Source organism: Leptonotus elevatus, chromosome 5 (assembly GCF_054856555.1).
Source record: "Leptonotus elevatus isolate MCC_2025b chromosome 5, RoL_Lele_1.0, whole genome shotgun sequence".
Lineage (NCBI taxonomy): Eukaryota > Metazoa > Chordata > Actinopteri > Syngnathiformes > Syngnathidae > Leptonotus > Leptonotus elevatus.
In genome coordinates, this window is record NC_141243.1 from 9,799,339 (window position 1) to 9,823,436 (window position 24,098).

The following is a 24,098-nucleotide window of genomic DNA, read 5'->3' on the forward strand; positions in this document are numbered from 1 at the left end:
TTTGGAAGACAAGTAGAAAAAAATTAAATAAAAACTCGCAGTCAATCAGGTCAGCTCTGTGGTTTTTTTTTTTTTCATCACCATCATCGTTTTTGAGTAAGTGGCCGTGACGTCATCACATCCCGGGTGGAGGAAGAGGGAGGAAGAGGAGGAGGAATAGGTGGGCGGAGGCACTTCCAGAAAGAAGAGAGACTTCAGTGAATGAAGCTGTTCGCCCACTGGCAGACCGAGCAACGTTTCTCCCAAGACAAAACAACAAAACGTCTCCTTATTTGAACACGTTTGCCCTTTTTTTTGTATATTATTTTTTACAAAAGGCCACGGCTTCTTGTCAGTTTTTTTTGCCTTCATTTTGATAAGGTAAGCGTTGAGGAAGTACTATATGTTTCTGTCCAAGTGTTGTTTGTTTAGCACACTTACAGTAACGAGTAAGATTCAGTTGAACGAGAAGTCAAAGGTGTGGCGACTTTTATGGTGTTTTTATTGGTAACGTGAACATGAATATGAAACTGAAAATCCCTCTTCGGACTGTACCGTAACAAAGCCCATCCCAAAGGTATCAGTTGCAGAGGTGCTACTCCTCACATGCTGTACTAAAAACGTGAAAAGTACACATATTTATGTTTAAAAAAAAAAGTTGAGTACTGTTTTGACTCTTGTACTTAAAGCATACCCAACTCAACCTTACTTAAAGTTTAAACTAAACAAAGAAAAACAACCATAGTTAATCAGAAGAGCTGCCCTATATGAAACAAATATATTATTAACCATTGAACAATAAAAAACAAGTTCAAGAGCAGACCAACATTAATTACAGTAACGTTTATTATAAATGGTTCTCCCACCCCCAAAAGTATATTTAATATTCTTAAATGTCATTGTAAATTATTCAGTTTGAACTTTAAAGTAGCACTAAGGAACTTTTCAACCATAATAAAATATTTTCCTATCTCTTACTAGTTGAATGGTACTTTTGCCACGGCCGGAGGGGGTCTGTATCATTTTTATTGGCACTAAGCAACTTTAAGGAGGATGGTAGGAACACTGCCACACAAAAAAACTACAAATGTGCTGACTGCTTAATGGCATACGTCACTCCCCCTTTCCCTATTCGTCACAAAGACAGAAGTCAATATTAATGTCTATATATATATATATATATATATATATATATATATATACACAATATAAATAAATAAATACTTTTTTATATTCGTTTTTTTTTTCACTTTTAGTCATTTATTTATTTTTAATTTGGGCAGTTTTGGTCCATACTGCCAGGACGAAATGTTATTCAAATGAGGGTGTCTTGAAAATGTTGACTAAATTCCAAGTTGGCTGGCCTCGAGTGCTTTGGACTTTTGTATAACATCTACTAAAATGAAGGCTTGCATGTCGGCCTTCAAAGCTCCTTAAGTCTGTTTTGATTAGATTGTTTTCTCTTCACACATTTGTGCACGGCACAGCAGCTTCAGGTGGCCGCCTTCTTTTCCGCCTTCTCTTCCACCACAGTTCCTTGTCCTTGAGTAGCAGGGAGCCCCCGCGCCTCCGCCATGCCTCACAGAGCCACCCATGGAGTCGTACATGTTGCAAAGGGAAGCGCTACTTCATCCCAAAACTAAACAAAACCAGGAAAGAGCTTGTGTTTGTTCTTGCTAAGTTCAAGGGCAAGCTACTATTTCAAAATGACTACATTAGGAAATCCCCTCTCTTCCCAGAAGCTACGTTTTGGTCTTGTGTTAGGGAGTTAGTTATGTTAGTTGCGGAAGTGTGCGAATCAAAAGTATTTTCCAGGCAGACCAGTCCGGGTCATTCCTGCCTTTGTGTTGGTGAAATGCGAGGGTCACTGAATGGGTTTTGTGTGTGACAATTTAGTGCGAGGGGGGGCCAGTGCCAAGTCGCTGCTGGCATTGAAGGGGCCGGCTCGCCGAACCCGGTGAAGAGGTTAAAGGTTGCGGCGGCTCGCCTTTGAGGATGAAGGGGAGCATTCTGGGCTGGTGGTGGTGTGTCTAAGACGGGGGGCGGCGGTGTCAGCGGGCCTCTGAGCGGCCTTTGTTGGGCTGAGTGGCACCAGATCAGGAGCCCCGCTTTAATTCGCACACACATGTATGAGCATGCTAATGAGATGTGGGAATGTCTTTTAAAATGGCCTTATGTTCCTCAGTGATTCCCAACGGTTCTCATCATCAGGTGTGCCTGGGAAATTTCACGCAATTGATCTGACAATTTGTTTATCTTTGTTGTAGTGACAGGCAGAACATTTAAATGCTCTTCCACTAGATGACAGAAGGCGCAATTGACTTTCGGTCCTTGAGGGCCTCTATCCGGCATGTTTTAGATGTTTCGCTCCTCCAACACACCTGATTTGAATGCAGAAGCCTAAAAATGATCCCAACCATTTGAATCAGGTGTGTCGGAGGAGGGGGAAAGTATCCCTTGAGTGACCCCTGCTTTAGGACAAACTATAATGACTTGAGCTTCAAGTAGTGATGAACGGGCCCTTGAAAAGCCTTCTTAAAAAAATAAAATAAAATTCTGATCTTCATAATGATTGCCAAATTTGTGATGTCGTGCTAGCTGGTCCCGCTTAGCTTAGTATCGTCCACCATCTGTCGAGAATCCCTGCTTGCGATTGGGCCCTTTTGTCAAACTAGGCGTCATAGATGGCCAACTTCCTGGTGGGTCTGCGCGCTTGAGACTTTTGCAATCATCCTGTCACGATGGACTTGTTCATCCAAATTCGTGTCGATCAGCCTAACTGGTGTCTTCTGTTTTTTTCTTACTCTTCAGGGGGTGCTACAGAGTGAGTTTTGGAGTGTCGTCTCTGGGATGTTAACAATAAATGGTGCATTAAAGTTAATGAGTTAATCTGAATAATAGTAATAATGGGGCTGGGCATTAATTCGATTAATCGTCATTTTAAAAATCCTTGAGAGGTGGTGCGGGGTTGGGTCCACACCTAATGACGTCATAGAGTGAGCACCCACTCGTTTTCTCTTGTTGGGAGGGGCTGTGTCTTGGGGAGCAGAATGACCTAGAATTTCTCATAGAGGAGTGAATGGAGGAAAACAGCACTTCGGTGATGTTTTTTGGTGAGGAATTAGCTTTTTAACATGGCTAAAAGCTCCAATAAGTGGATTTTTCACATTACTGTCCCTTTGAACAAATGTTTGTTGGGTTTATTGGGTTAAAATCGATTTTAAATTGTCATCGTCCTGAATAACAGAAAAAAAAAATTGACTTTATTTTTTGGCCATAACACCCATCCCTAAATAATTAATTAATAATTAAAATGCAGATTGAATCTAACCAAATTCAAAACTAAACATAACAAAAGTCCATAATAAATTTTATTCACAAATATAGTCAGTCAAAAACAATTGTATACATACAGTAACAGAAAAACTTGCATAAATATTCTAATACAAATGTATTCTGATATAACAAGATTTATGCAAGTTACCTTTTGTCTCTATAATTACAAGAGGTGCTCAAAATAGTGGCCATTAGCTCCCAAGCATTTTTTGTGTACGGCGTACGACTGCTTGGGTAACGTTGGCCAAAATGCTACTTATGTTTATTTTTATTTTTATATCTTGTCAACCTTAACCCAATGTAGTGTGTTTTCTGCGGAACAAAACGCTGCTATCAGACACTCCAAAAGGTTAAAGGCATAAGTGCCAAGTCATGAGTGGAGACGCGCAATGCGGAGGGGTTGGTATTATTCTCAGCTCACAGTTAGGTTGGGACGGCTTGCTTGAAGGCACATTTTCTAACATACGCGCTCTGGGTAACTTGAATAGTTGTACTTGTTTGTGCAATTTCACACTTGAGTGATGGGCAAGCACTCCAGAGATCCAAATATTTGTATACAAGCGGTGAAATGTCATTTTTCTGTACGGTAATGTTAACATGTGACATTTGTCATGCTTCCTTTAAAAGCGGAATAAGTTCAGTAAACTTCAGATGGTTTTCAGATTTCCAAAGTTTTCTCGTAACAAAAAGTAACCTCGGTACTTGCAGATAGTAGATACACTAAATGAAGTTCATTTGTCTTTGAAAGCTAGAACGGCTGCTATCTGGTCCACGTGTATGGTTAATCACGTTTCACAGTTCAAACATTTGATATCAGAAGAGACTTTATTTACCCGTGCTTGTGCTTTGTTTCACTTTTGTAAAGGCGATCTGTGATGACTGCTCCTTATTGAGTTATCACTGCAGGGCATAGGCGTCCTTTTCCTCCTAATGTTACAGCTTGTCTGCTGCTCCGCCGTGCCAAAACACGTCGTCTCGTTCGGGCCCGAAGAATGTAGTCTTTGCTCTTATAACTAATGGGGAAACCGATTCACGAACGCAGCTCACGTTGTTTGTACTCGACTGTGGTGTTCTGTTTGATCCAGCTGTCCTCTCTCGAATGTCGAATGAAAGTCGTGGAGAGTGGCTGCCCTCCGCTAAAGGTTGACAACGTTGTAACGTGGATCGAAAAACAATCCTTCAAATGAGCAATTAAATAATTCCATTTATACAATAAAAAAATCAATAAAATAAATGAATGAAGCTTCGCAGTGCTCATTTTTCCTGACGCGCTAGTGTCACAGCACAACTCGGTTTCAAAATAAGTTGGTGAAAGTGAAAAAAAAAAGATGGAAAAGAACCCAAATTTGTGATCCGTTCATTCTTCAAAAATAACAAAGTACAATGTGTTTATTGCAAAGCAGAACAAATTAACAGAAAGTCTATGATCTGCAATGTTAGCTAAATATAGCCCAAAACGCACGATATGACAGATATCATAGTAGGCTACTAGTTATTGATGTATGGAAGAATCATTTATTTCGTCCTTACTTCAGCATTTAAAATGCTAAGCTCGATATGACCTCATAGCGAGGTACGACCATCATGAAGTTGGTAGGGTAGTGTCTGTTTAACAAATGTTGCAGTTTGCCTGTTGGATTTCAAATGATTCTTTTTTTAAACCAAAGAGGACACAGGTCCTAGTGTTTTGTTTGAGTAGCTGATGTAAGATGGTGACGCAGCCTCTGGTGTGGTTTTGGTTTGAGGCTGTTGGGCCCAGATGGAGGACGGGCAGTGGCGTAGTGACCAGCTTTGGTTTGACTTCGCCTCTTTTCTAAAAGTGGAAAAAACATTTTTGTGTTTTATAGTTTGTAAAATCTCTTTTGGAAGATTGGTAACACATAGGCTACCTTTTTTTTTCTTTCTTTTTCATTTTCATTGCGGTGATTGTCGTGGGGCTAAACACTCAAACGTTAAACCTCTATTTGTGTCTAGCAACAATGCGAGCTTTAAGATGTTTTTCTAATTTGTATAATCAGTTTCACAGCACAATCATGGAGTCCGTGGCTCGGCAGAACTTGATGTTGTGTTACACTGCTACACTGTTGCTATGCGTTAGCCTGTCTATTGGATTTTGCGACGTCTGTTAGCACTAAGCTAACCAGACTTTATGGCTCATAAACCCCAAAAACAACAAAGTCAGGTCATTCATATCACAAGGCACCAGTATAATAACAATCATTCAAAACTGTTTATTCCTTGATGGAAGCACACTGTTGTCAACATTACTTACAACTACTGGATTTTTTTTTTTATATTGTTGTAAAGTCCACCAGAGCAGGTTTGTTTTTTCAAAGCAATGTTCATGTTGGCCCGCTGACTGCTGCCCGTCGCGAGGGCGTCGGAGGCCTGGCTGTGCGCGTTCGAGTCCAGACTTGTGGAGTGTGAGAACACGCTGCGCGTCCCACATCCATCTCCAAAGGTATCAAGTGTTTTTATCGGCCTAAGTCAGCATCACGCTGGGGTCGGGGAAAGATGTTGTCTTGCACACGCAGCAAAAGATACAATAATACAATACGACTCTAGAGATGTGATGGAATGATGATAGGAATCTGAAAAAGAAACACAGGCTGTGTTCATCAGGGGATTTTGCATCTGACGTGCATCACATCAACAAAATGACATTTACTTGGATACATGCACTAATGATGACATAGGTTGAAGCTGTTAAATACGGAAGAGCATTAGGGCCAGTGAACAGGGGGGGGGAAAGGTTGGCAGGATTCTGACTTTATTCTCAGAATTCTGACTTTTTGACCTTCCCCCACAATTCATAGCTCTACGACATTAAGTCAGAATTCTGAGATTAAAGTGAGAATTCTCACTTTAAAGTGAGAATTCTGAGAATAAAGTCAGAATTCTGAGAATAAAGTCAGAATTCTCACTTTTAAGTCAGAATTATGTGAATAAAGTCAGAATTCTCACTTTTAAGTCAGAATTATGTGAATAAAGTCAGAATTCTGAAAATAAAGTCAGAATCCTACCAACCCTCCCCCCGCTTCACTGGCACAAATCCTCTTCCGTAGTTAAAAGATTTTTAGTCCAGTATGTTAACTTAAACCTTCTCATTTATTCATTCACTGCCAGCCCAATAAAAAATTTATATTTTGACGTCTATAGCCGTCAATGGCAGTGAACGTGTTAAACTGTAAATGCCAACATTATTATCAAGTCGAAAAAGTCCCTTTTTAGATGTCTGTCAGTATTTGTTCTGTGCATGATGAGATTAGTAAAGGGCCCCGCAAACTGCTAAACTAAGGTGTGTTTAAGATCCATCCAGCTATCTGAAGGAGCAAAGCTGCTCATTTGCGGTCATGGTCGTCTTTATTCCGTGAACACTGCGATATTTATAATTGCTTTGGAAGCAGGAGCGGCTTCATCCACTCGGGTGGCTTCAACAAAAAGGCAATGCAAACAAACATACACAGGTATGCGTTGGTGTGCGCGTGTATATAAGTACTGTCATGGCCAGTAATCTGCGTGTGCGCAAAGCTGCTGTTTAGACGGGATGCAGCAGCCCGTCTGTTGTCGTCAAGTATTGCGTTTGTGTGATTGCTACTGTGTTAAACCGCACACTATGACAAAGTCCGCCAAGACTTGAGAGGACCAGAATAGAAGATGTGGCCCGGCCCAAACCTGACGCCCTGAGCTCGGGAGATGAGATTTGGTCATTCTATATTACGGTCGGCCTCAGATAAACGCGCGAGAAAGAAATTCTTCATATTGTGGCTCTGAAAATGTCAACTATGTTTTTCCTTGAAGTGTCACCGATAATAGCAGAAAAATGCAAAACATCAACGGTGGCATTCCGAGGATGTCGCAGGAGAACGTAACATAACCCGCCAACCAACACTATTCATTTTCTAATCTGCAGAGAGGGCCGACAGTCCAAGGTGGACCCATACGTAAATCAGCAAGTCATATGTCAGATTCATGCAAATAATATGTAAACGTGGAATGCACTTTCTCAGCACTATTCTTATATAAAAAATGTGAAATTTGGGGTGGGCGAGAACCGATACCAGGCTTAATTTCAAGGTACTTGCGATGGCAGCCAATTCCATTTTATGATAAGGAACTAGAAATGACAAATAAATTAATTAATTAATGAAAATAATAGAAAATTGCTATTTATTTAATTTAATTTAAAATGAAATGCTACATTGGGATATATATACTGTAGGACTTTGTTTAAAATAATCTGCCATTTTGGGGGGGGTTATGTATCAACGGTACGTACTAGTAGTATCAGTACTTGGTATCGGCGACGGCGCAAAAGTTGAGTACTGGTAGTATCTTTCTGAAAAAAATAGTATTGAATCGAACATCTCCAATGTAAATAAATAAATAAATAAATAGTCTACCAACTGACTGAAATGAAATAGAAGATGATTTGAACTTGATTAATTGTTCGGCCCTAATCTAATAAGTATGTTTTTGTTAAGAAAAGATCATGAAACGCTTCCAATAAAAACTTGCCTGATTATAAAAAATAAAAAAAACACTACTGAATAGAATAATAACGGAGCTCCAGTTGATGTCATGTGTCGACTTGTCACGCCGCGTGGAATGCCGGGTGGGAGGGGGGCCGAAACCGCCCAAGCCGGCTATCAATGATATCAAGTCAAAGAAAGTGTGTGACTAATACGACGACGGCAGGATGGGGCCGGTTTAGTGCGCGCCAGCGTGATTCATCAAGTCGGCGGACATCTGGAAGTGCTGCTCGCAGCTGGCCTCGGCCGGGGGAGCAGAGTTGGTGGGAATGTCACGGTCCATTCTGAGTCTTGGATGATGAAAAGGTCGCCCGTTTGAAACGCAAGAGAAGATGAATCACAGAGGTCCGGGAACGCGCTTGTTTACGTCTGCGACTCGCACTTGGCTTAACCTCTGGCGTTCCTTTTGTGCGTCTGTAGGTGCAAGTTCCTGAATGCGCCATGGAGGAGGGAAGCTGCTTTGGTTCATTGTGAGCTGCTCGAGAGCGACAAAGTGAATCTTGGCTGTAAGGACAAAAAAATAAATCAACAAAACGGGGAACATATTTTCTCATCTGCTACCCTTTTGGATCTGAACAGCTTTCCAAGTTTTTCCAGGAAAATACATTTAAACACCTCAGGAACTGTAAAGACGCTGAAAACATTGAATTCCAAGAGTGAAACCATGTGTCATGTCATCGTAACATGCCGCTCCATGCTGTGGACGCTGCTCAGTATCACGGTGGCCTTCGCCGAGCTCATCGCCTTCATGAGCCCCGATTGGCTGCTGGGATTCCCTCGCGCCGATTCCGAGGCGAGCCCCGGGGAGTACCGGCCCACTCTGGGCCTCTACAGCCGCTGCCTCCGCCTCAGCACCCGGGGAGGAGGCGTGAGCTGCGGGCCGTACGCCGGGACCTTCGCCGAGGTGGCCAGCGGCTTCTGGCAGGCGGCCATGTTGTTCCTGGCGGCGGGGATATTGGTGCTCGCCGTGGTGGCCTGCGTCTCGGTCTTCAGCATGTGCTTCCAAAGCATCCTGAGGAAAAGCATCTTCAACATCTGCGGTCTGATGCAGGCCATTGCGGGTAAATGATGCAGCCACGTGCTCCATAAACATTCGGGGTCAACCGTAAATCTGTCAGCGGCTGATCTGGGATCTGTTGTTTCCATTCTTGACTCACCTCATTGTGTGTTCTCCCGCCAGGCCTCCTCCTCCTGGTGGGCCTCATGCTGTACCCAGCCGGCTGGGGTTCCGAGAAGGTGGCCGTCTACTGCGGGGCCGAGGCCTCCCCCTTCAGGCCGGCCCTGTGCTCTCTCGGTTGGGCCTTTTACGCGGCCATCGGGGGAACTTTGGCGACCTTCCTGTGTGCCGTTTTGTCGGCGCAGGCCGAGATCGCCACCTCCAGTGACAAGGTGCAAGAGGAGATCGAGGAGGGCAAGAGTCTCATCTGCGTGCTGTGACACCAGGGACTCAAGGGAGCATGGACTTGTTGAGATTAGAAGCACGAGGTGGTCTGTATGTATGTGTGTGTGTGTGTGTGTGTGTGTATATATATATATATATATATATATATATATATATATATATATATATATATATATATATATATATATAAATAAACAAACAGTTTTGCTATTTTAGTAAGTCCTCGTGAAGTTGAGAAAAGTAATTTTGCGCATTTGCTGGCAAAGTGCATACCACTGAATCAGATTTAGTACACCTGCACAAACAAAAAATTAAAAACAAAAACCTAAATTCATATCACAAGTTAACCATCGTTTATCTAATTACTCCCCCCCCTCCTCCTCCCAAAAATAAAATTTAATAAAACTCACAAAATTCAGAGATACAGGCTGTCTATGAACAATTGTAGATGAAAAACACAATAAAAGTGATGATGCGCTACCTAGTGGGGAACGTGGTGAATTGCAGTCACAAATAGATATATATTTTTAAATTCAGGTCGCTGGTCAATCACAAGTGTTAAGAGTTCTGATATCAACACACAAAATGTGAACACAAATCTATACTGTGAAGTGTGAATGCGACTAATAATGTTTTGGATGACACTGAAAGTGGTATTAACTGAACAATTATTGTCTTTGTAAATGGTTCTAACACTCTGCAGGTGTACCTAATGTTGTGGCCGGTGGTTGAACTGATGAGCAATAAATATGGACGACTAAACAGCGCCATACAGTGTGTGTCCAAGAGAATGGATTTCATCTTTGTATTTGTAAAATAATAATAATGAGAAGTCGTGCTGATGTTTGTAGTGAAGTGAGCGGATGTATGAGACACTAACACAATGAGTCAATGGGATGTTTTTTGTTACATTAACAAGAATATTATTGTTTTGGTGAATGAATGGTGGACATTAGTGTGGAGAAATAGTCGGTTTGTAGGAATAAATTTAATTTTAACATATCAGTAAGTGTATTCTTGAAACATTGACATACTGAGATTTAAGTATGATTAGTTGTTAAAAAAAATGTAGCGGGGAACCAGGATCTAATTTTTGGGGTAAATATTATTTTTATATTTATTTTCATAGGACAACGCTGGGGGAAAATGACTTTGCTCCAATGAAGTGTGCAGCTTTATTAATGCCTATACAGATAGCAACAACAGCGAGGGCACTCTAGGTAAAAATGTCTAAATGATGGTTCAATATTTCTTTTTGAGGCCACCAGGGGAAGTTGTGCCACCTAGTGGAAAACATCGTGAATTACAGTCTAAGAAATGTCACTTATTTGTTGAGCAATAATCTAGTGCTAGTCCGAGGATCTGTGATTTTAATATACGTATAATAATTTCTCTCTGATAGGAAAATTGTTGCATTAAAAGTCCACAGATTGTCTCTTTCAAATCTTTATTCCATGTTAATACCATAAATATACAAAACTGAAAACTATTTCACATGCGACAAAGGCCAGGCCAGACGAGAGTGCATCAAATGTTCTTTTTACACGCGACTCCTAATGGGGGCATCAAATGATCATCTTTACAGAATGTACAAGTGTGGTATTCCTCTTAAATTAGTTTACACGTTTGATTCAGTGAAGTCACAGGTCTAAATCATGTTTTTTTTTTTTGTTCACATTCCTTAAGTGTAGACCGGCTTGCACAAAACAACTTTCGATGTTCGTGAAGTGAGATATGTCAAAATCATAAACTTAGTTTAAAAAATAAAATAAAATGAAATGGACATTTGGTAGATTTCTCACAGCTTTTGACATACAGTAGAATAACACTTGAGGGATTTGTCTTAATCAGTCATACCTTGAACACAAGCACAGTTTGATGCACGCGACAGTAAAACCATAAATTATACCATAAATAAACCTAACAAATATGTGCTAACAAAAAAAAAAAGAAAAAAAAAAAAAGAAATACTGCGGTTAGCGTCGGCCTATTAATGTCGCGATTAGACTTCCAACAACGTTATCTAAAACACTCTGGTCGAGATCCAAGTTCCTCACTTGCAACAATAACAGTTCAGTCATTCGCCATATGGCGCACACCCCACCACAATACGAGAGGGGTGCGAAAATACAACACAGTTGGCGATAGTAGTCTGTACAGCTTTTAAACAGCGATTCCCAGCTACTCGCTGGAAATTCTCCAATTTGACTTCATTGGTCTGAAAATGAAGTTGATTTTCTGCTAATAATGTATCGTTGTCCGTCTGTCGACGCCAGTGACGTGAACAATCAAAGGCTCGGTGGCAGAAGGAAAGAAATAGCAGCTTTGTGTGTCTTTTTTTTGTGTGGAGTAAATCATTTTTTTTTTCAGTCGATGTGAACATTTTCAAACAGAACAAAATATGTGCCTTGGCTCAACAAAGGTTGGATGTCACTATGTGGAGTAATGTGCACCATTCAGTCACATGGCAGAATTAAAAAAGAAAAGAAAAAAATACAATTTCATCTTATTCTCAAGGTGGGTCACATGACTTCCCTCCCTTTTAGGTGGGCCTGTTTGCTGAGTCTAGTGCGAGTCCCCTTTTATGCGAAGGAACCCAAAAATAGCAACAGGCCTCGTCCAGATTGATAGCAGCTTCACATTTGTTCAACGTGACGGGCTACGAAGACAAAAGTCACGCGCAACACACACACACACACACACACAAACGCACGTCTTTTGAGTCGTCCTCCCCTCCACCGGGCGCCCGTCAAACGGCCAATGGACATGCAGCTCACATTCGGGGAGACGCGACGCTAACGAATTAGCAACATGACCGAGTGTGCTTCAACTTGCGCACGTCGCGCCGTCACTCAATCTCGCTGCGGAGTTACTGACCCGTCCAGTCGAACAGAAGGTGAACGGGGTTATTTTTAGGCGTGGGCTTGTAAATCCCACTCATGGAGATGACGAGGAGGAAGCGTGACTCATTCGGGGGCCGGGAAGCACACGAGCAGGCTAAGTTATGAGGTTAGATGTGGAGTGGAGTCTTTTTTTTTTTTTTTTTAAAGACGTTAGCAAATCGGGGGGTGATTGAGCAGGGACAGATTTGTGCATCTGGGTGTGCGCGTGTACGAGTGCGTGTCTATGGATGAGGTTTGAAGGTCCCGCGGGCGGCGTTGGAAGCGGCGTTAGCCGCGGCGTTGGCCGCTGCCGTCTGGACCGTCTTGTTGGACATGACGCCGGTGGCGAACTCCTGCTGAGCTTTCTCGAAGCTGGCGCCGGTGGTCCGATACAGTGCGTGTACCTGCGCAGAGGCTTGGAATTAGTTTGGCATTTTAAGAATTGTTGACTCGCGAGATACAAGATACCTTCTGCGGCAACATCCGGGCGAGTTGGCTAGAGTCCCGCGGATCTTAATTAAAAGTGGGGTTCACCAAGGTTCAATTCTAGGCCCACTACTTTTTAATCTTGACATGCTTCCTTCTTGTGGACGTCATCAAGATTGATTTTAAGGTGCTTAAATCATTTTTTGAATGTCCTAACAAGGAATGTCAAAATTTGTGTGTTAATATCGACTAAATTTAAAGTTCCTTTAATCCCTTCAGACCAGCATTTTTTCTGCTGGGCACTTTTTATTTTAATTAAAAAACGTTTTTTTTTTTTTTTACTGATTTTGACTCTTTTGCCACATAAGAAAAACATTGACATTTTTGGGGGGTTATGTCATGTTTTTGTTATAGTGGACTCCAGGATGGCTGTAACCATGTTTAACATGAACATCATGCAAATCAACTTTCGACTGATTGGTTAGCTAGGATCCAATCATGAACCAGAAGTGTTGACATCATTCAAATGATACGTTTTTATTGGTTTACACACGCAAATATGTTATGTCAATTGCAATCATCTATAGGTCCGAAGGGGCCACAATTTTTTTTAACTCTCGATTAATTAATTAATTAGTATGAAATTACTGTATCAATGAACTAAAAAATACCACCATATTTGTTAGCATATTTTTCCACTTTTTTTTAACAAGAATATGAAAAAATATATTTTATTGTACATTTAGAACAAATATAAAATGTTAGGTTAATTTGTGAGTACTTTCGGTACTTTTTTACTCTCTCTTTTTTCTTTGTTAAATTTTATTTATTCATTTTTGTGGTAGTAAATGTTCATCATTGTTTAATAGTATAATATATTTAAAAAATAATTAACAATTACCTTTCAATATATAAAACTTGACGAATAAAAATAAAATACAATTTCATTAAAATGAGCCAGAGAGGAATAGTAAAAATAAAGGTTTAACATTTTACAATTACAGTACTGAAGTATAATTAATAAGCATAAGTTAACATTACAAGAAAAAAAAACCAAAGTGTGAATCAAAGTTCTGTGCAATGAACAACAGTAAACATATAAATTAATAAAAATAATTTGATGTTATCTTAAGTTTCTTGTGCAGTTGTTTATCAAGAACGTAAAGCCTGCCGAGCTATGAGCTCGAAGTTTGAACCCACGTTGGACTCAAATATATAAAAAAAGACAGTTGGAGGACATGACATGAACAAAGAGAATAATTGGGTTCAAATGAATCATTTGAACGTACCCGATGTGGTCTGTAATGCTCGCTACATATTGGTCACAATCTTTTGCTAACTTAAAAATGGTCACCAGTAGTATATCCAAATTACAATGTCTATATACCTTAACGACGTACTCGGAAGTACCGACCCAAATCGGTCCATACCACAAAAAGTACCGTTTTCGGTACCCATCCCCAGTACCAACAATTGTATCCATCGTGATGTGCGAGTTTGTACCTTCTTAAACATGATGAGTGAACCCACAGAGAGCGTGGTGAAGAGCGCCGCGATGAGCAACATGATAATGCCCACCGGGATGCTGGTGTTCAGGCCCATGAGAGCTGTAATCCAGCCACTGCCAAACCACAACAATGACTTGAGATGCGTCCAAACTGAAAAGCTTCGTGCCTGTTTGACTCGCTCACCACGTGCCCCAGCCGGTGATGCCGATCGTTTGTAGCACGTGAACTCCAAACTGGCAGATGTAGACGAAGAAGAAGACGAAGAAGCGGAAGGAACTGTCGCTCCTGGAGTGCAGACGGGGGAGGTCATACAAAGCATGTCGGCGAATGGCTAGTTACCATATACAGGTATGTGTTAGCATTAGCATTAAGTTAGTAGACTAACGGCTAAGCTACAACTACTACTATAATTTTAGCAATTTGTTAGTAAACCTAAAATAATGGCTAATTCCCAAAAACTGTACAGGTATGTGTTAGCATTAGCATTAAGCTAAAAGACTAACGGCTAAGCTACTACTACTATTACTACAATTTTAACAACTTGTTAGTGAACCTGAGCTAATGGCTAATTCCATATACAGGTATGTGCTAGCATTAGCATTAAGTTAGTAGACTAACAGCTAAGATACTACTGCTACTACTATAAATTTTGCGATTTGTTAGTAAACCTAAGATAATGGCTAATTCCCAAAAACTTTACAGGTATGTGTTAGCATTAGCATTAAGCTAGCAGACTAACGGCTAAGCTACTACTAAAAATTTAGCAATTTGTTAGTAAACCTAAGATAATGGTTAATTCCCATATACTGTACAGGTATGTGTTAGCATTAGCATTAAGCTAGTAGACTAACGGCTAAGCTACTACTACAACTACAATTTTAGCAATTTGTTAGTAAACCTAAGCTAATGGCTAATTCCCATATGCAGGTATGCGTTATCATTTGCATTAAGATAGCAGACTGACGGCTAAGCTTCTACTGCTTCTATAATTTTAGCACTTTGTTAGTAACCCTAAGCCTCTTTTTGGAGAAATGTGAGGATGAGCTGAATTCATTGCCACCATAAAGTCGTCACCTGAAAGCCCCGTACAGCGGTCTGTACCAGCAGACAAAGGAGCAAGGCATAAAGAGCAGAAACCACAACATGGCCAGGCCGAAGTCGACGCCGTGGGTCGGGTCCACGCAGAACCAGGCCAAGCAGCCAAACATGTTGACAAACAGCGTGGCGGCGTGGACTGGTGGAAATGCAAAAGCAAGATGGGGTAATCAGCGTCAAGTGAATCCAGCTTCTTCTTCAAATGAAGGAGATTCGCTTACACATCCAGAGGTTGTACATGATCTTCACCGTCTTCTGGAACTCGATGGGAATGTCCACTGCGATGTCGTGGTAGAAACACGGACCCACGGGGAACTTCTCAGGCATGGGGGGCCAGTTGTTTTTACGACCTGCCGAGATATGGATGAGGCCATTTGTGGGTAGGGTGTTAGCAGCATTAGCATGCTAAAATCAGAGTCAAGCAAAAAAGCTTCCCCCCCCCCCTCAAATTTCAACAATTTAATCAAACTCAAAAGGTTTTTTTTGCGTGACAGAGCAGTGATGCATTGACGGACTTACTGACCTGCTCCTCCGTGAGACTGCAGCTCTCTCTCCCTGCGGTCCAACTCCGCCGCTTTCCTCTCCAACTCCTCCTGCCTTCTCAGCAATTCGGCCTGAGCACGCGCCTGGTCCTGCAACGTCCACGCAGAGTTCACCAAGGAAATAACACAGACTTGCAATCAGGTATGCTTGCATTGTGCTAATGTTTGCCTTGAAATGGAGTTCAGGTTTGTGCTAAAAGGTGAGAAAGCAGGAGTGCGGCGAAATACACAACAACAACAAAAAGGCAAAACAAAGACTTGGGATAAAATATTTGTGTCAATCAAACTGTTGGGGAAAAATAGTTTTAAAATAAGTTACCTGCGTTTGTTGCTGCGAGTAAGCCGGGGGCTCTTCTGTGGGCTTCATGATGGCGGGTTGTGTGTTCTGCGAAGGTGCTGGGGCAGACTTGGGGGCATTTCCAGGGGCGGCCTGCAAAACCAGCAAGAGCAATCTTAGTATCGAAGCAAAATAGGCCACAGTCCTATTTGGTCAATTTGGAATTTGAGAGCGATAAGATTGAAGCATATCAAATAAGGCCACACACAAACACAAATCGTCAAATTCATTAGCGCAAGATGAATTCAGAAGTTCAGCTTACCGTCCTGGCATCTGTGAAGGGGTTGTATTCTTCTAGACCGCCGGGTGGGGTAGAACGGGTCACCTGTGTCACTGAGGGATCCTGTGGGATTTTACATTACAGTCATTGGCCATAATATTAGATATACCTGCGCATCTAATGGGGTCGTCTAATACAAGAGCTGGATTTTCAAGAGTCGTGCTACAAGTGTTACTTTAACAATATGTTTATTATTGTGTAGTTTACAGTGGAGCACAACTGCACTTCATCAAACTGAGAGCTGTTCATGAGCTGGGAACGCCTGTAGTTTTAAATTGTAATATCAGCATTCGCCGCTAGATGGCAGACGTGGCTTAGCTGCACTTACACTGGGCCTTACACTACCCGATATTACAATGTGAGTACTCTACCTAATATTTGGAATGACATGCAGGACAAACAAAGCACCTCAATAATAATAATAATAATAATAAAATTATGGGTTTAGTTTATTTTTGTGTGGGGGGAAAAAATGCTGTTCAGCAGTTTTGTGTTGTCCTTGAATGGTAATTTTCTATGTAAGAGAGCCGTTTGTACCGGGATTTATTTTTTTTTTTTCAAACCCTTTGTTATTTAATGTTGAATCTTTCATGCATGTAATGAGAAATGTAATATAAAAATTTAAATATATTAAAAACACGTTTTGCTCGTATTTTGTCCATACTTAAAATGGCTTTTTCCGTGCATGGTCCTGTGTGGCTCCCAGTCGTCTGTTACCTTTTTAAACAGCTGATAGACCAATATAGGTATGTTTATAATTTACCTGTAAAAAGCAACTGTCCCACATGTACACATATGCGACCAAAATGGTTGCCAATTACCGTGCCCTGAAGAGCCAATCACAAGCCAGCTTTCTATCCAATCACAAACCATCATAACTTTAAAAAGTTGTCGTCTCAATCAAAATTCTTCTGGTTGGTTGAGCAGGGGGCAGGGGGGGCTGTCACCTTTGCGCACAGGTGAGAACGCAACATAATTTAATTTATATATAAAACAGGCGACACACAACCAGTTTATCAAGGGCTTGTTTATGTCTATCAGTATCGCGTGTAGTTCGTGTCATTAGTTAACAATGTATTTGCAAAATGCTAACACCTCTGGGATGAAGCACAACCACAACACCCATACATTTTCTGTACTACCTCGAAGCCGAGAACATTCAGTAATGTTGGAGGGCACAAATTTTCTGTCTGTTAAGCTAGCATAGCGGTTTTAGCGTCGTCTTCCATTGAAGGCCAAGGACTGTATTAAATGCTTACTGGGTAGCCGATTGTGCTACCTAGCATGTACCAACTAGGGGAAGCCTATAGCTAAGTAGAGGCGTTCATACAAACACATTATCTTGTGACCACAACCTGCACCGTTAATATGCAAGTGCAGTATTAAATAAGTAAAATGGTTACTTTGTAGCTGGTCGTGCTACTTAGCTCCGTACCGAGGTAATAAGTCTATAGCTGTAGCTTGACAGTTAGCATGCTAGCAAGAGTTAGTTACCTGAAACGGATTGTTGAAGTCCGGGTCCGCGAACGGGTTGCTGTCAAAATCGGACATTTTACAACCTTTCAGAGAACTCGTTCCGGTATTTCAGCGCGTCCCAATTCGCCTGGCAGTATTCGGTCCGTCGCTCTTTGCTTCCCCTCTCTGCCGCCTTGCGGTCTTCTCCGCCGCCGTCCGCTGATGGAGGACCCACCGCTAGTTGCTAGCCCAGTTAGCACACAACAAAACCGGGGAAAGGGAAGGCGACGCGCGGCTGGAGTGTGACGTCATACATTCAGCACCTCGGATAGCGTGACGTCATGGCGTATGATAAAGATTGTAATGGTGACGTTAGTTCACTTGTAAATTAGAAGAGACTGTAAGCTTTACAACCATTTATCAGCTAGATGTTGAAGATATTCTGCAATTTACTTTTGCCTAATTACAAAGAACATTTCAGATATCTTATCTATAACTACAAGTTGGCATTTTTTGTTATCTGCAACGGCATTTCGCCTAGGACAAATTACGTCACTTTCGTCATTAATAATATGTATGGAAATTGTCATGACATAAATCTACAATCCAGCTGCGCAGATCCACTGACTAGTAGGCCAAAATACTGTATTCCACCCCTTCCCCCATTTCCCCCTTACTTTTTGTTTACTATAATCTTGCTTGCCACAAGACTTGAACCTTTCTCATTTTCTTTTAAATTAAAGGTAATGTAAAGCGAAAATAAATGACACCCGAATTTGAATCTGTTAACAACCTGTCAAATTTGTATAATAATAAAAAAATCGCCACCATGTAACATAAGGCTTCAAAATTGTGAAAAACCCGTCAGTTGCAGGTCATCTCAAGCTGAATGTGCTGTGACCACGCCCAATCGACTGTCAACTGTCAATCAAATACCACCTCTACGACCTGAATGGGATGTTCGAGACACCAGAGCCTATGGGGTATATGCCACGCAGGAGGCGGGACTTCCGACTTCCTGGTTTTCACACATCAGCTTTGTGTCCGTTTGCTGTTGTGCGACATGTGGGCCGCGTCCCACTTCTTGCGCTTCCCGTCGACGGGTGCGAGTGTGTCTGTCTCAGTTGTTCGAAGAATTTCAGAGAGTTGAGACGCCCTGCGCGCTCTCGCCAGTGCACGGTTTGGAGGCGCAGGAGTGGGGGTGCAAGTGTTGGAACATCAGTGGCCGAAAACAACGCTGATGTGTGAAAGTCGGAAGTCTGTGGCATCTACCCCATTATTAATTAGAACCGACTTAATTGAAAATCAACATAAATCCTGTCAGTCTGCAGCAGAATAGTAAGTTTAGCAATATGTATTAGTCTAGCATAACGTTAGCCACTTAAAGCTGGGCTAGCACCAACCTAACATGTTTTTATCACCTTCATATAGTTTTTTCAGTAAATGTCAGCAATTATCTTCAAACGTGTCATTTAATTACAAACAAGCTCTTTAAATGATAATAACTAATACTTTCAATTACAGTTGGAAAGCTGAGTTACAGCAGTGGTCCATATCAATGGGTTGGTGTTTGGTAAGTAAACATTTACATTGATGAGTATGTCATTCTTCTATACAATTCAGTGTTTTACAACCTCTTTTGAGCTAAGGCCATTTTTTACAATCAACAAGTAATTGATGCTCCCATGCACAAAGGGTGTGTAATTGCCTAGAATGTCCATAAGATGGCAGCAAATGACTGGCCTTTCTTTCTAAATGAAGCTCCTCAACTCACTTCATTTTTCCTCCTCCCTTGGCACCAAAATGCCACCAGATGGCACCAAAGCAATACTGTTCTTGCTTTGTCCTTGGCACAAAAATGGCAAATAGTAATCTGTGACTGCCAAGCTTAAAAATATGTTGGTGTTATTGTGCTAAGTAGTTGAAATGGAAAAAATCTTGGTTAACTGTTAGCATATCTAGTCACTACATTTAGATGCAAACAATTCTTGTCTTGTGAGACATGTTAGACACAGTCAACACAACCAGTCGTTCCTCTATTTGTGTCCCGCTTCCTAAATGGCTACTGTTACCTTTCTTGTCCCAAACAAGTTTTATAGATTGTTTATATTGAACCGCTTTAACAGTACTGATTGCTGACCACAACTCTGAGCAGGGCCTTTTTAGAATTTAATCGGTTGCTTGGAATTTTAAAGCTTACTACAGTAAATTACACCTTGTACATTAAGTTTTGGGCGAATGGACTCAACAGTTTATCGTCATTATTTAAATCCTGTGCTTGTAAATATACAGTGGATCTATATTCCGTAGCTTCAATTGCAGTACAGTCAATCCTCTACGCAAACATTATGCCCGCTGTACAGTATTTTTACCTCCTGTAGGTCAAATACGGCAGCCATCTTCCTCCGTGTGATAATAATGAGGACGTTAATGGTGATGGCGCTAATGATGATGAGGATGATTAGCAATGGAAGCATCTGCTGTGTCGATGATCTCTGCTGCCAATGAGGATTATCGCTTTCATAATATCTACAATGATGACTTGTTTCTCATAAAAACCACAGCGTATAAATTATTTTGGACCTCACCACAGTCACAGTGAAAGAGTAGCAGCCAATGTGGTGCGAGTCGCCCGAGGTTCCCGTACTAAACACTTGGGGGCGCTACAACGCCGTCGGCAGCCGTCTCTGTCTCTCCTTTGGCAGAATCTTTTTTTTCTCATTTGCCTCCCAATTTATTTTCATTCAAACGAAGGGTGACCATGTGAAGAACATCAGATGAGTTGACAGCCTGTAAATGTGATTTAAACATTTAAGCACCATTTACCCAGATTAAGTTTCAATTGGAGAACAAATGCTATTAGGTGGAAATCTTACGGTATGCTGTAAACCACAGCGCTTAAGATATTCCCAATTTTATTGTTTTAATCTTATTGGTCATATTTGAACAAAATGCACTTGTACCCCTTTGATTTTGTTGAAGGCTCATGTCCGGTATACATTTAGTGTATTTACTACTTTGACTTTTAACTACTTGGTCTGCTTTACGCACTCGATACTTATTTTATACTGAACCCAGAGATGGACTATAGATAAACACAAGCTGCGCATTCATTACAATTCACCTTCTGTGCGCACACACATACACACTGAAAGTGAGCATCAGTTCCTCCCCTAATCTCGTATTAATGGACCCAATCACAGACTCTATGAATAATCAATGGTCAGTGGTCTGCAACCGCAGTGCTTAGACCTTGAGTAAAACAGAATTTTCCTAATCAGATGCACACACACCTTGAGGCCCTAATAAGCACTCTAATGGTTTAGAATCTGTCGCATGGTTTGTTTGCTGCACAATGTGAAAGATAAACAAGCCGTGGCTGTGACTGCCCGTCTTTGTGTATGCACTCTACACGTGTGCCTAGGGAAAAAAAAAAAAAGATGGTGAAAATGTCCGCCCTCGTCCTCCCATCCTCTGTGTCTCTAATACTGCAGTCCTCATGAGTGTGTATGTGTGTGTATGTGTGTGTGGAAACAACCACTTTGGCTAATAGCTGCTACATTAGTCTCCTAACCAGCTGGTCATGGCCATTTAGAAATGTTCATTAGGTCGCCGACCAGAGTGGATAGGTGCGATAGTTCACTCTCCGCTGTCGACTGTGGAGAGACGGGCATAGGCAGACCGAGAGGCAGAGGGAAAGTCATTCACCCGCCAACTTGACGACCAAGTGTTAAAAGCCGTGGATGCAATTATCCCCAGATTGCCCTGAATTAGAACCTGGCGTATAATTACATCTCATTAATGTCTATGAGTGTTATTTTAGAGTTCTGAAAGGTTGGATAAGCAGGACTTGGTATTATGGCTTATTAATGCCGCAACATCTGGCGCCATTCTGGCAATATTTTGATGAGTGAATGGGAAGGAAATGCAGTATTTAAATGTTATCATCATAAGGTGAAATCACTCGTTCTAAAATGTAACAATAGACATCCCAAAAGTATACATAATTAAACTCTTTGTTGTTATTATTATATTGCATTAAATGTCGGATGGAAGATGGAACCTGAATGCAACGTGAAGGGGAAGTCAACCCAAACATTTTCATTGCAATAATACGTTCTATGCAACCCCACTAGTCCAAAGACGGTATTCTGATTGATATTGCATTTATGGAATGTGAATTATGCAGCACACTCCACCCGTTTTTATCCATCCAAGGAGGTGGCCATTTGCTGTCAACTGAAAATGACATCACAGGTGCTCAGAGATCAGGTAACGGCCAATCACACATCACCTATTCTGTGAGTTTGGTCATAGCTGAGCTGTGATTCGTCATTTCCTGAGCCCTGAGCAACTGTGATGTCATTTTCAGTTGATTTTCAAGTTGCAAAATGGCCGCCCCTTGAGAATGAATAAAATCGGGTCGATTTTGCTGCTTAATTCGCATTCCACAAGTAGAATGTTAATCAGAAGACTGTGTTTAGATTAGTGGGGCTGCATATAGCATATTGTAGTACTGAACATTTTTGGTTTGAATTCCTCTTTAAGACTTTTTGTGATATAATTCGTGTGAAAAAAATATATATACCAAAACGTGTACTCAAATGTAAATGTAGCACCCATTTTTTTTTTACTCATGAATTGAAGTAAAACATTTAGCTTTCCAAAATGTAAAAATGCTTCTCTGAAGTTTAATTCACGAATTGTAAAAAAAAAAAAAAAAAGAAGAAATCATTTGGTGACCCCATCACCATTTGCCAAAAATAAATGTAATCGTATGATATGTTTTGCTCCAAGATTTTCACGAGTTTAGGTATGTAGTAGTTGTGAGAGCACCCCATATGAAAACAAAAGGCTGATATCTCTCCATTTTGGTTCACAAGTTTGTTACAATCGTTATTAGTGAGCACTTAGCTTTTGTTGAATTAATCCATCGACCAGGCAGCACATGCTGCCAAATTACTCTGATCTGTTGACATTAAAATTGCATACTGCCTAAAATTGATAGTATCCATTCCATGTCCTTGCGTTGTTGTGTGATATCATTAGACATTTAAGAGTGTACTTGACCAGTCAGGCTGCACTGCGCTGCACTCTTGATTGCGCTTTCATTTGTTTGTTTGGCAGAATGCATTTTTTTTTTTTTTATGACTATTAAGCCTTATCCAGTATCGAAACCTAACATTGTGGCACTCTTGAGACATGAGTCTTTTCTAACTCACAAAATTTGGGACTCTAATCCAGACACAGCCAGATGAGCTCACAGTGCTACGGAACCTAATGTGACATATATAATGTTATTATTATTTGAAGGTCATTACAACATTTTTAAGCTAGATGACTAGATTGAAGATACATTTATTCAACAAGCCTCCTCCAACTGCATTTCATGTGACTACAACTGTGGCTACTGCTCGTGTTTGTTCTGTTGAACTATGTGAAGACCTCTGATCAGAGGAGAGGAAGAAACATGGCTGGTATGAATAAAAACAACAAAATTGCAGACCATCCAGGCTCATTTAGGTCAACAGTATGGAAGCATTTTGGCTACCCGGTTGAGAACAAAAATGTCAATTGCATAGTTGACAAGACCTACACTATTTAGCGCAAATTCTTCAATAAACCTCCCAAGTCACGCCAAACATATTCACGCACCTTCAAAATTATTTGAATTAAAATGGGCCACAGAAGAAAACGCAGGCACGGTCTATTTTGACGCATTTATTTATAATAGAATATATATTTCTTTATGTTTTTATAAATAAATAATAATATTAAATTATTTGAATGTATTATACACATATTATATGCTTATTTATCAGAAATTGAGATACAAGTCAAATCTTACCTCTGGTGTGCACTAATGCAAATGTAAACAAAAGCATGCCATATTTGGGAAATATAAACATTTTGTTTGTGTTTAGGTAAACCAAATTCGAGTCATGAAAAAAAATCAGCATAAAAAGTATTGCATCCATATTTCGGACTGTAGACATAAGTTCAGTGTGAATATGTAAACATGTTTATTCTGATGACCAGTCAGAGCACATTACACACAACGCCCTTCGACAGAGGAGGGGGGGGGGGCTGATTGATTCCCCATTTCCATATTAATGAGCAGATTTGTTAAGAGCCTGGAGGAGAAGGAGAAAATAACAGGGTCTTCATAGGGCACGACATTTATAAATAAAGCTGATGCAGAGAAAAATGGAAATTAAACCTTTTAGTTTAATAAATTTGAGGCGTCCGCGGCAAGCGAGCGATTTGCATTTCCATTTGTGGCCGAATAATGAGAGCGCGGGCAGGCCCATGATGAGGCGGCGA

At 40.9% G+C, this 24,098-nt stretch overlaps 2 protein-coding genes and 1 long non-coding RNA gene across 6 annotated transcripts in view; 2 read left to right on the forward strand and 1 right to left on the reverse strand.

Moving 5' to 3' along the window:
- Window positions 1-155: 155 nt before the first annotated feature.
- On the forward strand, window positions 156-11,258 carry LOC147173630 (LHFPL tetraspan subfamily member 2a protein-like). 3 transcript variants are annotated; one of them, XM_086076298.1, is made up of 4 exons: window positions 156-360; window positions 8,268-8,353; window positions 8,427-8,908; window positions 9,028-11,258. In XM_086076298.1, the coding sequence occupies exons 3-4, from the start codon at window positions 8,512-8,514 to the stop codon at window positions 9,282-9,284; spliced, it is 654 nt and encodes a 217-aa protein (XP_085932424.1). In that variant the 5' UTR covers window positions 156-360; window positions 8,268-8,353; window positions 8,427-8,511; the 3' UTR covers window positions 9,285-11,258. The 3 variants fall into 3 exon arrangements, with proteins under 3 accessions (XP_085932424.1, XP_085932425.1, XP_085932423.1); XM_086076299.1 differs by having other exon boundaries at window positions 209-360; window positions 8,268-8,908; XM_086076297.1 differs by lacking the exon at window positions 156-360 and adding an exon at window positions 8,040-8,192 and having other exon boundaries at window positions 8,268-8,908.
- Window positions 10,680-18,062, reverse strand: scamp1 (secretory carrier membrane protein 1). Of its 2 annotated transcripts, none has more exons than XM_086076296.1 (9): window positions 17,814-18,062; window positions 16,302-16,382; window positions 16,022-16,132; window positions 15,684-15,792; window positions 15,382-15,510; window positions 15,140-15,299; window positions 14,249-14,350; window positions 14,012-14,178; window positions 10,680-12,535 (listed from the first exon to the last, which is right to left on the reverse strand). In XM_086076296.1, the coding sequence occupies exons 1-9, from the start codon at window positions 17,868-17,870 to the stop codon at window positions 12,420-12,422; spliced, it is 1,032 nt and encodes a 343-aa protein (XP_085932422.1). In that variant the 5' UTR covers window positions 17,871-18,062; the 3' UTR covers window positions 10,680-12,419. The 2 variants fall into 2 exon arrangements, with proteins under 2 accessions (XP_085932422.1, XP_085932421.1); XM_086076295.1 differs by having other exon boundaries at window positions 14,061-14,178; window positions 17,814-18,060.
- LOC147173632 (uncharacterized) overlaps window positions 17,241-24,098 on the forward strand; it is a 12,940-nt gene continuing 6,082 nt past the window's right edge. Inside the window, exons 1-2 of the long non-coding RNA XR_015094855.1 lie at window positions 17,241-17,278; window positions 19,299-19,347. This is a non-coding gene — a long non-coding RNA (uncharacterized LOC147173632). The remainder of the gene's footprint in view (window positions 17,279-19,298; window positions 19,348-24,098) is intronic.

What these genes read in the sequence shown, in the direction of transcription:
- LOC147173630 (XM_086076298.1), top strand. Translation starts at nt 8,512, where the DNA reads ATGTGTCATGTCATCGTAACATGCCGCTCCATGCTGTGGACGCTGCTC. An exon ending in TCTGATGCAGGCCATTGCGG is followed by an intron (nt 8,909 to 9,027) that starts GTAAATGATGCA and finishes TTCTCCCGCCAG; the next exon opens with GCCTCCTCCTCCTGGTGGGC.
- scamp1 (XM_086076296.1), bottom strand. Translation starts at nt 17,870, where the DNA reads ATGTCCGATTTTGACAGCAACCCGTTCGCGGACCCGGACTTCAACAAT. An exon ending in CATGTACAACCTCTGGATGT is followed by an intron (nt 15,300 to 15,381) that starts GTAAGCGAATCT and finishes CATTTCCACCAG; the next exon opens with TCCACGCCGCCACGCTGTTT. An exon ending in ATTGTTGGTACTGGGGATGG is followed by an intron (nt 12,536 to 14,011) that starts GTACCGAAAACG and finishes GCCTCTGCGCAG; the next exon opens with GTACACGCACTGTATCGGAC.